This window comes from Dermacentor variabilis, chromosome 4 (assembly GCF_050947875.1).
Source record: "Dermacentor variabilis isolate Ectoservices chromosome 4, ASM5094787v1, whole genome shotgun sequence".
In the NCBI taxonomy this organism is placed as follows: Eukaryota; Metazoa; Arthropoda; class Arachnida; order Ixodida; family Ixodidae; genus Dermacentor; species Dermacentor variabilis.
Genome location: NC_134571.1, coordinates 175,683,405 through 175,697,442, shown reverse-complemented (window position 1 = coordinate 175,697,442; position 14,038 = coordinate 175,683,405). Strand labels below are relative to the sequence as shown.

At 49.7% G+C, this 14,038-nt stretch overlaps 1 protein-coding gene across 1 annotated transcript in view; it reads left to right on the top strand.

Moving 5' to 3' along the window:
- LOC142578430 (uncharacterized) overlaps nucleotides 1–14,038 on the top strand; it is a 75,157-nt gene that overhangs the window by 32,757 nt on the left and 28,362 nt on the right. Inside the window, exon 10 of the mRNA XM_075687816.1 lies at nucleotides 133–288. Within this exon, the coding sequence (XP_075543931.1) occupies nucleotides 133–288 (156 nt within the window). The remainder of the gene's footprint in view (nucleotides 1–132; nucleotides 289–14,038) is intronic.

Genomic DNA, 14,038 nt, shown 5'->3' with positions numbered 1-14,038 from the left:
TTTTTTCTTCATCGTCTTATTGCCTTTTGGCAGTTCCTCTTAAGAGCAGGCCATATACTTTACCAGGCATGCGCTTACTGTGTTCAAAATTTGAAAGTTGGCACATATGCGATCCCTGGACTTACAATGCAGGACTCCCGCAACCCGGCGTACCAGCGGGTGTTCGAACGCATCATGCGCCACGGCGGACAGACTGAGCTGCACCGCATCTACGGACCACCCATACTCGAGCAAGTGGTCCGCGGAAAGGCGGTCGTCATCGCCGACCGGGGATCCTTCACGTACAAGGTCTGTCTGTGTTCGCGCCCAAGCTTTCGTCCGCAAACTACACAACTGAACATTCTCTATCGCGCCCAGGGCGCATTAACAATATTCAAGATGTCAAGTGTCATCCATCGACTTTTTGCCAAAACCATCCGCCATCTTCGTGACGGCATGGCAAAACGAAAAATGCTCGCTCGACAGCATAGCCACACGCAAGGCTGCTGCTTTAACCCTTGTTCCGTCGGCCCATGGCAACGCTCGTCACGCTGTAGGGCTGATAATGCGATCAGCGTTCTTTAAGGGGCCTTTAACCACTCACCGAAGCCGAGAAATGCATTTGTAGTTAAAATAGATTGTTTCAGAAATACTATGCCGCAAAAATCGCTTCAATGCGTTCAGCAGGAGCGGAGTTACGATTAGCAATCAAAGGTGGCGTATGAGCCCCCTTCGGCGTGCTTCCGTTCATTCTTCAATGCCTTGCACTACGAAGGTTACGGCGGCACGGGGCATGCCCACGTCTTTCACGAGACGTTCATCTGAGGGATCGCCAGCTGTTTGTGCGCAGGCGCGAGTAAGAGCGCGGGCGTGAGAGAGAAAATCTAGGCGCTTTTGCTCCTTGAATATATGACTCTGCCTAGGCAATACGTAGGAGGTTTCCTAGCGGGTGTTGTAGGCATTTGTCCCTAGGCGTTCCGGCATTCCGTATATATATATATATATATATATATATATATATATATATATATTATATGCAACGATATTGTTGCAGGAAGAAAGCAGGCCCACGAGTGTAAAATGATGTATATTTATAACTGGGGTATATGGCGTTCAGGCAACTGCCAGACTTCGTCTTCCTCTAGTCTAATTCAACTTCTTCCTTCCCTTCACCGTAACATCTCCCCCCCCCCCCGGCGGAGTAGATCCGTACCGGAGCAAGTTATAGAGTCTCACTTAATGGGGGGACATGGGGCTTGAGCTTGACGACGTGAACAACATCGCTGGTGACGTTGGGAGGCACTGAAGGCTGACCGACTGGGGCGATCGCGTATGTCACGTCGGACAGTTGGCGTAATATCTGGTACGGACCAGAATAACGGGAAAGTAGTTTTTCCGACAAGCCGACGCGACGTGAAGGGGTCCAGAGGAGGACGAGGGAACCAGGTGAAAAATAAGAGTCTCGGTGCCGAAGGTCGTAGCGTCGCTTTTGAGAAGCTTGCGAGACTGTGAGGCGATGACGGGCGACTTCTCGGGCCTGGGCGGCTAAGTCAATAGCATCCCGAGCGTAACCAGTGCTGGGTGATTGTACTGCGGAAGGTAGCAACGTGTCAAAGGGCAAGGTTGGGTCGGGGCCATACAACAGGTGAAATGGTGAAAATCCGGCAGTATCGTGACGGGACGTGTTGTATGGGAAAGTGATGTATGGTAAAGCCATGTCCCAGTCGCGATGATTGTCGGAAACGTACGTGGCCAGCATTTCGAGTCGCTCGGTGAGGCCGTTCGTTTGAGGGCGGTACGCGGTAGCAATCTGGTGTTCTGTACAACAGGAGCGGACCAGATCATCGACGACCTTCGATAGAAAGTAGCGGCCGCGATCCGTCAGCAACTGGCGAGGGGCGCCGTGGTGCAGGATGACGTCGTATAGTAAGAAGTCGGCGACATCTGTAGCGCAGCTGGTTTGCAGCGCTCGCGCGATGGCGTATCTCGTGGCATAATCGGTTGCTACAGCACTCCATTTGTTTCCTTTGATGGAAATCGGAAAGGGGCCAAGGAAGTCTAGGCCCACACCGAAGAAGGGCTTTGTAGGGATATAAATCGGTTGCAGCAAACCAGCGGGAGGCATAGCAGGCGTCTTCCGGCGCTGACACATGTCGCAAGAAACGACATAACGGCGCACAGAGCGATAAATGCCGGGTCAGAAGAAGCGGAACCGCGGGCGGTCGTATGTACGAGTGATGCCCAGATGTCCAGCAGTAGGAGCGTCGTGAAGTTACTGGAGAACGGCGAGTCGAAGATGCTTGGGAACGACTAGGAGGAGCTCCGGGCCATCAGGACGAACGCTACGACGGTATAAAGTTCCATCGCGCAAGGTGAACATCCGGAGGGACGGGTCATTGGGCAAGGAGCTTAGGCGTTCCATAATTGTTCGAAGAACAGGATCCTTGTGCTGCTCGTCGCCAATATGGAGAAAGCCAGAGAGGGATAGAACACTGATGTCCGAGTCTGCATCGGTATCGTCCGGTTGATCCACGTGATTGCGGGACTGGCAATCAGCGTCTTTATGCAGGCGCCCTGACTTATACATATAGAAAATGTATATTCTTTTAGACGCAGTGCCCAACGTGCAAGTCGTCCAGTCGGGTCCTTCAAAGAGGAGAGCCAGAAGAGGGCGTGATGATCGGTTACGACGCAGAAGCTCCGACCGAAAAGGTAAGGCCGAAATTTCACGACCGCCCATACGAGCGCGAGACATTCTCCCTCAGTAAGGCAGTAATATCGCTCGGGCGTGGAAACAAGGCGGCTAGCGTAAGCGATGACACGTTCTTGGCCCCGTTGACGCTGAGCGAGGACACCGCCGATGCCATGACCACTCGCGTCAGTTCGTACTTCAGTGGGCGCAGAAGGGTCAAAGTGTGACAGAATTGTGGAAGTTGTAAGCCGCTCAATCAGGGTAGAGAAGGCTTTCTCCTGCAGTGGTCCCCAAGAGAAAGAGACGTCTTTCTTAAAAAGGTCAGTGAGAGGGTGAGCGATGTCGGCACAATTTTTCACAAATCGCCGGAAATAAGAGCATAAGCCCAGAAAACTACGGACATCGTTTGTTCAACAAGGTACAGGAAAATTTCGCACGGCGTGAACTTTCAGTGGATCAGATTGGATTCCGGTGGCGTTTACGAGATGACCGAGCATGTTAATTTCACGGCGACCGAAATGGCACTTGGAGGAGTTTAGCTGAAGGCCAGCCCTGCGAAACACGGAGAGTATGGTTGTGAGGCGCCGCAGATGGCTCTCAAAGTTTGGCGAAAACACAATCACATCGTCGAGGTAACAGAGGCATGTAGACCACTTCAAGCCGTCCATCATGCGTCCAAGTCCATCATGCGTTCGAATGTAGCTGGCGCATTGCATAATCCAAAGGGCATGACTTTAAATTTGTACAGACAGCCCGGTATGACGCAGGCGGTTTTCTCGCGGTCTATCTGATCGATGCTAATCTGCCAATAGCCGGAGCGGAGGTCAATTGATGAAAAGTATTGGGATCCGTGAAGGCAGTCAAGAGCGTCATCAATGCGAGGCAGGGGATAAACATCCTTCTTTGTTATCCTGTTGAGGTGACGGTAGTCAACGCAGAAGCACCACGAGTTGCCTTTTTCCTTTACTAAGACAACCGGTGATGCGGGCTACTGGAAGGTTCAATGATGTCCTTGTCCATCATCGTGTCTACCTCTTTCTGTATGATGGCCCTTTCTGTTGCGGAGACACCATATGGCCGCTTATGAATGGGGCTGGCGTCACCGGTGTTGATGTGATGCGTCACAAGAGATGCCTGGCCCAGTGGACGGTCGCCCAAATCAAAGCTATCCCTGTAAGATGACAGGAGGTGAAGAAGAGCTATTGTTTGCTCAGAAGGAAGGTCAGGGGCAGTCATCTTAGAAACATCGGCCGCAGGCGTCGAGTACGAAGGAGTGGGTGACAAAGGTCCGTAGCTACTGAGGAAAGATTCAGAGTTCAAAGAAGGAATCTCACATTCTTCCAAAGCAGCGATATGCGCTATGGGGATATCGTGTGACAGCACATGCGATGAAAATGCAAAATTGAGTTTGGGAAAGCGAGCGCAGTTTTCGCGGATGCAGATTAAGGTGCTCGGTAGGGCAATATTGCGCGACAAAACCACGTCAGTAAGCGTCGACGAGACGTACTCGCCATCAGGTATGGGAGGACAGGGCGTCAGGAGGACATTTGTAGCCGCCGTCGGAAACAGCCTGGCAAACTCGGCAGAACATAAGCGGTGTGAAGCACAAGTTGTTGCGTCGGCAGAAAGCGGCAGATCCAACTGTACAACGCCTGCGGAGCAGTCAATTTGGACAGACTATTTCGAAAGGAAGTCGGAGGCCCAGAATTAGGTCGTGCGGACAGTGTTCAAGGACGATAAATAGAACAACGGTATAATGGCCCCCAATGGTCACACGATCTGTGCACATTCCAACGACAGGTGAAGTACTCCCATCCGCGACTCGCACAGTGCCCGGTATGGCGGGTGTGAGAACCTTTTTGAGCCTTCGGCGGAGAGCAGCGCTCATAACTGAAAGCTGCGCTCCTGTATCAACGAGAGATCTAACAGGAACGCCATCAACTTCAATGTTCAGTAGGTTTCCACATGTAGGCAGGGTCAACAGAGGATTTGTGGGCCGGGTCGGAGTTGCAGCTTCACCTCCGGGAACTGCACCGCCGTTTCCCGAAGCGAAGCGACCAGTTGCAGAAGGGGACGAAGAGCGGTCAACGAGAGGCGAACGAGACCTACGACATTGCGGAGACGGGGAGCGGCTGGATCCTGGTGGAGCACTGTCGGCGTTGATGTTCCTAGTCGGCGTATAGGGCGAGAAAGTACGATTGTCTGGTGCTTGGCGGTAGTGACTCGGAGACAACCACCGAGGAGGCGAAGACCAGTGGTTGCGGCAATGACGGGCGATGTGTCCGATACCGGAACAATTAAAACAAATGGGTTTATCATCCGCTGTGCGGCAGTCAGCTAGGTTGCGACGGAGTGGTGGAAAGCTTTGCGTCTGGGAGCGAGCGGTCGGAGAAATCTGGTAGGTGTTTGTATGGCGGACCGAGCTGAGAGATGGAATGCCCAAACTCGCTTTTTCCTCCCGAACGACCGCTTGTATATAAGGGAGATAGCGGGCACTCTTTCCCGACAGTCGAGACGAACTGGAGCCGGAGCCATGGTCTCAAGCTGACGGCGAACGAAGCGCGTGATATCTTCTGGTCCTGCGGGCTGAACGAACCGCGGCAGGTCTTCGCAAGATGCCGCGGCGGTATTGGGCAATCGGTCGAAAGTTTGAGCGACGCGGTGGCCCTTCGCTTGTTCGAAGCGCCGGCACTCCTTTATAATTGCATCCACAGTGGCACAATCCTTGCACATCAGGCGATTGAAGGCATCGTCTGCAATACCTTTCAGTATGTGACCAATCATGTCTGCCTCGGTCATGTTGTTATCAGCCTTGCGACAGAGGGCCAGCACATCCTGTATGTACACGACATAGGATTCTGTCGACGTCTGAGCGCGGCGCGCAAGTTCTTTTTTTGCTGCCAGCTGACGACCGACAGGTCTGCCAAACAGGTCCCGCATTTTTTCTTTGCAGACATCCCAGCTCATTAGGTCAGCTTCGTGTGTGTCCTACCATTGCTTCGCAGTTCCTCTTACATAAAATATCACGTTTGCTAGCATCATTGTTGAATACCACGTGTTGTTGTCGCACGCTCGCTCGTACATCGTAAGCCAGTCCTCGACGTCGGCGTTGCCCGTGCCACAAAATGTCCCTGGGTCCCGCCGATGAGTGAAGATAACCGTTGGCACGGGCAGCTTAGGCGTTGTCGCTTGCGTCGGTTGATTTGCCATTGTGGTGGCAGGTAGATGACGTCCGCTGCGAAGTTCCGTGATTGTACCCCGCACCTTCCCCCAAAATGTTGCAGGAAGAAAGCTGGCCCACGACTGTAAAATAATGTATATTTACAACTGATGGATATCGCGTTCAGGCAACTGCCAGACTTCGGCTTCCTCTAGCCCAATTCAACTTCTTCCTTCCCTTCACCGTAACAATATTAACGCTATTTGAAGAAGTAGAAGGCGCTGCTCATGCCGGTCGATGACGATTCGGAAGCTCGAGGCTTGCGCTGTCCTCCACTATTGTCAGTTCGCTTACTGCGACCATTCTATATAAAAACAGCGCTGATCACAAGCGCCTCATCATATTTGGTGGAGGTTGCTGGTTCCCTACAACCCTGGGACTCCGCAGCCGTACGTACCCTGCAGTATCTCTCATGGCCATGGACTAAGAGCAGCAGGTTGCTTCCCAGCCTCCGACTCTGGTCTGTTCCGGCACCGTTCGGCAACGCGACCTTGCTTTCTTCAGCAGAGACGGTGATCAGGACGTAGAGGATTGCCTTGAATCATACGACCGGGTACGCAAGCACAACATGACGCATAAGCTCAGCAAAGTCATATTTTACTTGACTGACGTCGACAACCAGTGGTTCCATCCCCAACCACGAGACTGACTTTACCACCTGGTTGGTCTTCAGAATGAAACTCGTGGAGCTATTCGGTCATCTCAACAAGTATAACAACAGCGAGCTCAACAACGTGGCAAGACCTACACAAGCTGCACTGAAGATGTGGTCGGCCTTGCAAGCGCGTCATTCCATCCATGACAGAGGCCCACAAGATAAAACACATCTTGAAAGGTGTCGTTGGCGATGCATTTAAGATGCTTGTCGCCAAGAACCTGCAAACGGTGGCCGACGTCATTAAACTGCGTCAGAGCTGTGACCAAAGTACCCACCAAGTTGACATTTCCAAATTCCCTGAGTTTTCCAGGCTTTCTCCGAGTGCTTTTGCAAGATTCCCTGATTGATCCAGAACTCTGTTTTATGTGAAGACGGGCTGACACCATGTCGCCCGATGCTGTCGCTCTCTGGTAAGCATGTTAAAACAAACCTACTTAATCCAGTGTGGATAGTAAGGAGTACTGTTTATTTTATTCAAAAAGAAAACAGAAGGGAGGGGTTATTAAAATGCACAGCGAATAAAATATGTTCCAAGAAATGGTAAAGCTTACTTCAAATCGAGTCAAACATTTTCAGATACGGAAAGAGATGCATAAAGAAGCAAATATTTTCGAATATAAGCTACTCCTATCAACTCATAGCAAGCTCATTGGTATGACGCCCGAACTTTGTCACAAGTGAGATTCTCTCTGAGTAGCTGGAAAGTCGACCTCAACTGTCCTGGCATACTCTCAGCCCGCACACAATGACTCAGTGTTGCGTTTCACTGCATAAAAATTTTACTTTGGTTTGGATGAGGGACACCTGCATCTCGGCGCCAACGAACACTGTTTTTTTGAACTCAAGAGAGAGAGGGAGACAAAAATGAAGGAAAGACAGGGATGTTAGCCAGTGTAAGTACCGGCTGGCTACCCTGTGCTGGGGAAAGAGGCAAAGGGAATAAAAGAAGAGAAAAAAAAAACGAGAAAAAACCACAGAGTAATGCGATGCTACGCGCTACAACATTCAATGGCAGTCGCACAATTCACAAGCCCTTAAAAACTTCAGCAAAGCCCTTTAGGCCTCGAGTGCCGAAACCCATCTGGATCAGTGTCCTAGAACTTTTTCTTCTGTGAAGGGGCGATTGTCCAGTTTTTCGAGCTCGGTCACGAGCACTTTTCTTGGTACATTGCAACGGGGACCGTCACAGAGGAGGTGCGCGATCGTCTTCTCGCAGCCGCACGTGTCGCAATAGGGCTGTCGGCCGTTCCAATGCGGAAGAAATAGGAGTTCGTGAATGCCACGCCGAGCCATCGGTGGCGCAGAAGCGTTGCTTCCGCTCGTGGAAGACGGAATTGCAGACGTGGATCCAATCTGTGAAGACTTGCGTTCGCGAATTCACTGGTGTTCCACAGGGTCTGCGTAAGCTCGAGTGTGCGGGAGCGAAGACTTGTGGTTGCATCTATTCTTGACAGTGGTATTGGTACAACATGGGCACCATCGTGGGCCGACCGGGCAGCGTCATCCGCACTGTGATTTCCCGAAATTCCGCAATGACTCGGTATCCACTGGTAGATGGTATTGTGCCCCTTGTCGATTGCGTAATGGTGTAGTCGGATGTCTGCGACTAATTGCGCATTAGGTCCGTGGTTAAAAGAGGACAGCAGACACTGGAGAGCTGCCTTCGAGTCACAAAAATTGACCATAAATGTGGTGACTTATGACCAATAAACTCCAGAGCAGCACGGACCAGCACGGCGAGTTCTGCAGCCGTCGATGATGTAACGTGAGACGTCTTGAATTTGATGGTGACAGATTTTGCGGGAATTACCACTGCTCCAGCTGAACTTTTGGAGGAGACAGAACCGTCCGTGTAAGTGTAGGTGCGCTCTTTGTGCTTATCATGCAGGAATGAAAGCACGGTTTGTTTGAGGGCGAAAGATGACATCTCCGTTTTCTTTTTGATGCTGAGAATGACAAGGGCCTGGAATGGATGCGGGCACCACAGCGGTAGAGATGGTCGTGCTGCAGGCGTGTAGTTTGAAGGTAAAGTTCCATGGTTGACGGCAATAATTCTACTAAACGGTGAACAAGGTCGAGCGGCAGAAAGGGAGGCGAGATGATGCGATGGAAGTCAGGCGAAGTGCCTGATGTGCATCCTTAAAGAGTCGACATGAATATACGTATCGATGAGGTGGTCATGCGCGATGGCTATTGCTGCTGCCGTGCATGCGCACCTTGTAATGCCAAGGCAAATTCGCAGAGCTTGAGCTTGCACAGACTGGAGGGCATGGAAGTTAGTCTTACCGGTGCCACCGCGTACAGGTAAGCTATAGCGTAGGAGACCCAGGAACAGTGGAACAGTACGTTATAGAGTTGGAGCACGCACTCACAGACGCACCCCATGACTTTCCTGCAAGAAATATGAGCACGTGTGTTATCATGACTAGTTTCCCTTTTAGGTAGGAGACATGAGTACTCCAGGAGAGGCCTCGATCAATTATCACTCCTAGAAAGTGGTGCGTCTTCTCGTAGACAACAGGCTGTCGATTAATTCTAACAACGTACGGTCTCATTGTTTTGCGCGTGAAAACGACCATAGAGCACTTCTCGGAGGACACTTCCAGACCTAGTGCTCGAAAATAACCTGATGTTAGCGTGGTCGCTTTTAGGAGTCTGGCGCGCACCGGGGGACGCGTCGTTCCTGATGACCAAATGCATATATCGACACGTGGACGGATTGCGGAAGGGTATGAACCAGGTCAATGAGCATGAGGCTAAATAGAGTGGGGCTCAAGACTCCGCCTTGTGGTACGCCACGGCGGGTGTTGTGATGACGCACCACGCTCTGTTTGCGCAAAGAATGACCTGTCCTTCAAGTAGCTGAATATTCATCGAAACACAAGGCCACCTAGGCCAACATCGCCCAAGGCATCCACGATGGCTCGATGGGTTACGTTGTCATAAGCGCCTTTAACGTCCAGGAACATCGCCGCTGACAGTCTCCTTGGGCTATTTTCGTGCTGAACAGACGATACAAGATCTATGACGTTGTCTACAGAAGAGCGTCCGCGTCGGAAGCCTGCCATACCGTCAGGGTATATCGTGTAGTATTCTAGATACCACTCTAGACGTGTCAGCACCATCTTCTCTATCACCTTTCCTAGACAACTGGCCACCGCAATGGGACGATAAGACACCACGTCTAGGGGTGATATACCAGGTTTGAGAAGAGGCACAAGGCGGCTATACTTCCATGCAGCAGAAACCATTCCTTCACGCCACAAAATGTTGTACATATCTAGAAGAGCACGCCGGGCTGTTTGACCGAGAGTGCCAAGAGCTGCGTATGTCAGTCCGTCAAACCCAGGTGATGAGGAACGTCTGCACGCTGCCAACGCCGCTTGCAACTCCTCGATAGAAAACAGATTGTTGATACGAGAATCCCGCGAGACTGGAACGTCATGGGGATCATGAGTGGGGACAGTGGACCAGCAACCTTCAAACAGAAGTCCTCCGCTACGTCGATCTCTCGGTGACCTTGGCAGAGAGCCAGGCATTTGAAGGGTGGCGTTGTTGTGGTGATGTTCGAAGACCGCGCACCGTTCTCCATATATGTGACGGGTTTATGTGGATCAAGGGAATCGCAAAAATCTTTCACCTTAGAGACTGCAGGGAGTTTATCCGACGCTGGATCTTCTTCAGTACGCGTCTCGCCTACCTTAGGTGGTAGATGGACTTGGTGCGCCTGTACCTTCGTTCCGCGCGACGGCAAATCGCTAGAAGCCACTCCAATTCTGCTTCGAATTCAAAAAATTTAGGAATAGGGCTAAAAACTCTTGTGGCTTATTGAGCAGCGTCGTTAATTAGCTCCTCGATGTTGCCAGGTGGACAGTGCTGAACCTTTCGGCAATTCTTCTCCATAAGCAACGTGTATTTAGGCCAGTCGATGCGTTGAAGAACTGTGGTAGAGTATGATTTCCGTATGCCGTCGATATTACCATATGTTGCAACGTGGTCACTACCATGTGTTTCGTTGTCCGGAAACCATTTCACATTGGGACTGAGGCATCTTGAAGCAAAGATTAAGTCCAGGCAGCTGCTGTATGTCAATCCCCGCACAAAGGTGGAACTGCCATTATATAGGCAGCAGAGTTCCTGGCCCGACGCATAGTACACGTTTTCCTCGACAATCCATCTTTGTTTCCCCATAGCGGGTGATGCGCATTGAAATCGCCGGTAACAATCCATGGTCCAGGTGTCGCTGTTAAAACTGCACTTAGTCTTGCGTTGTCAAATCGACAGGAAAGTTAAATATAGGCACCTACGAGCGTGAGTGAAACGTTCTTGAATTTTATAGTCAAACATAGCTACTGATTGTCGTCATCAGGTGCCACTGGGTGTAAAAACATAATTTAAATCGCATCTGACGCCAACGATGACTTTGCTGCGGTCGCTTCAGGTGGCAGACATAAAAGCTTCATATCCTGATAGGCGGATGGCGCTCTCGATGTTTGGCTAACAAATGATGATGATTGGAAATTTGTACTTAAATACAAACGGACGAAAGTCCGAAATGCAGGATTTAAGACCTCTGGCATTCCACTGGACGATAGAGGCTTCCGTGACTTCTTTAAGGAACGAGTGTTGAGGAGCAGCCATGGTGCTTCTCAAGACCGTGACAGTACCGGATTCAGGGCATTCAGTATTTGTAGTGCACCTCGAGCCGCCGGAGTGTGTATGGTAGTCAGTAGTACTCGTAGCGTGTTCATAAGGGCCCTTATCATGGTGACAACTTGTTTGTCGTCGTCTGGGCTGCTGTCAGAAGGTGAAGCGTAATTCGGCGAGCGTGCTACACCTTGCTGCTCCGCTGGTTGGTCTAGCCGTGGCAAAGGCGGTCACTCCTCGCATGAGCCAATGATATTGGAGACTTTCTGCTTAGGATCCTCGTTGCTAGTATTGCTAATTGTCTGTGGAAGTTTGTGGACTGTCAGTGGACGCGGTGTATCCTAAGCAATAGCAGTGCATTTCTTAGATCTCCGGGGATGTGAACGCCGACCTCGCACCTTAGCGGCAGCCTCCCTGTGCGACGAACCATCTCTGACCATTTGCCTCAAGATTTTAAGCTCATTTTTCACACGTGGGCAATTATTTGAAGATGCATCGTGAGAGTCTTCACAATTGACGCACTTTTGACTTTTTGACTTTCCGCACGACAGGCGTCGGAGCTGCGCGACCCATAGAATCGTGAGCACACGGCGGCATTTGTGCAAACCGCACTAATGTGCCCTACCTTTTTGACACTTCTGGCACTGAAACGGCTTTGGCACAAAAGGCCGTACTACGTGTCGGAAGTGTCCGTACTTGACGTGTGACGTAGTCTGTCTCCTTTAATAGTCAGCTTCACACACTGCGAATTCCCCAGGCGACGGGCTTGCAATATGGCAATTCCCTCTGTCGCCCATGGCTTGAGTTTATGCAGGTCAGCGTCGCATATGAAATCATCTACCTCATACACCACACCGGCCGTAGAGTCATCATCGTCTTGTTTATAGCAGCGTACGTTGATGCTATCCAGCTCCTTAACTCAGAACGTCTAGCGCCCTGCGGTTGGTCACATATATAGCGAGAATGTTCTTTCGGGCGTTGATCCTTACATCTTTGATATGACCCGGAACAAGGGCCTCGAGCGACACAGATGTAGCTTGGCGGTTGAGCCCGTTTAGATTGTTGCTAGCAGGCACAGGTACAAATAAAGTTGTGGTCCGATGGCTTTCGCGTCGGGATCACAGTTGTCTTACTTGTGGAAGGAGATGTCCTGATGAGTCTTCTCTTTGCTTTGTGCTTTGCTACGGGCACGAAGTCACTGCCATTCGAGGTTTAATCACTGGTCGCCGAGTAGATCACAATGTACTCGCTGTTGGTGTCACTCGGGAGACTAGACCGCTTTCTCGGAGCGGCCGCTGTTGACGTAGAAGGACCCGGCACCTCTCCAGGTGAGTCCACGTCCATCGCCGTAGTCAAGGAAGCGGCGTCTCCCACAAAGTAGCTTGAAATTCGCAGAGATGGTGATGATGATGATGATTAAGCCTCAACTAATGGCACAAACCAACTATGGGGGATAGGCCACGAATCGGGTGGTAATACGATTGAAAAATGAAATAAATTAGTTAATAAAAAAATAACACAAACAAAAAAACCATATAATCCAACATGAAAAATACACTGTCAAGAGATGAGATAAAGTAGTGATCAATATTATGATAAGCCTTGCGTTGATGGGAATACTAAACAAGGAAAAAGAAAGTTACTGAAATACATAATATAAAGGATATACTTAAACATGAGTAAGTTAAATTTTGAATAACAATATTAGTAAGATCTAAACTGTGAATTTGTGCTTTTACTTTCCGAATTTTCTAAATTGAACTAGAAGTAAATCAATTGTGGAAACTAAGAACTATTAACAAGGCGTTCTTTTTGTGCCATATAGAAAATTATAAATGGCTAGGCAAACGTTCCTGTGGCTGTATCCCTATACTGATGCTCCAAGGGAGAGTATAACAGTACTGCTTAAAAGCAATCCTAAATTTTGAAGCGGAATTTCTAGACATAGTTTTCAATGAATAGAAAACCGCCGACACGATAATAAAAAATTATATATAGATTCCAGTTCATTGCAGAGGTAGCGTAGAGGGGATACCGCCAGACCACATCTGTGCAAGTAAAAATTAAGTGTTGGAATTCGGCAACGCAGTCTAGTGAATGAAACTTCGAATTTCCGGTTAGGACACCATTGCTGGTTCCAAGAATAACTTAGGTGCACAAAATTTGTAGATTTGGCTAATGACAGGGCTTTTCTGTCTTCGCTCAAAGGAAATTGCCTATATCTGGCCGCAGTAATGTGCGCAGTTGCCGGTGACACAGATATCACAGGACCTGTTGAAGAAGCTCGTGCTAAGGAATCGGCTATTTCATTATTATGAATGTCTCAGTGGCCTGGGACCCATACCATATGAACTAAACTTAAGTGGGGCGGAGCTAATGAATAAAACGTGTTCAATGCTGTAAACTTTGCAGGCGCAGTAAGTGCCCTGCATACATATAGAGAATCTGTGACTATAATAACTTTTATAGTATGAAGGGGTAACTTCCGCAAGGCAAGAACTATTGCCAGAAGTTCGGCATGAAAAATTGGTGTGTAATCTGGTAGGCGAAGTAAAAAAGACCAATCGAGGGATGGTGGGTAGATACCAACGCCTGCCTTCTCTTCACACGAAGAAGGATCAGTCGCTATTACATTTATCTTGAAAGGGGCCAAATATTCTTGTAAACGGTCATTCAAATATGTTGTGGGCAGAAATTTCGCATTGTTTGGAAAAATGTCTGAAAATTCAGTTTTGAGCGATCCTGGACACTTATCAAGCGGAATTATTTCTCTAAGGCGAACATTTAAAGGTGCTAATTGTGCTTGCACAAATACAACTTGTGGGGTATGCAACCGTGACCA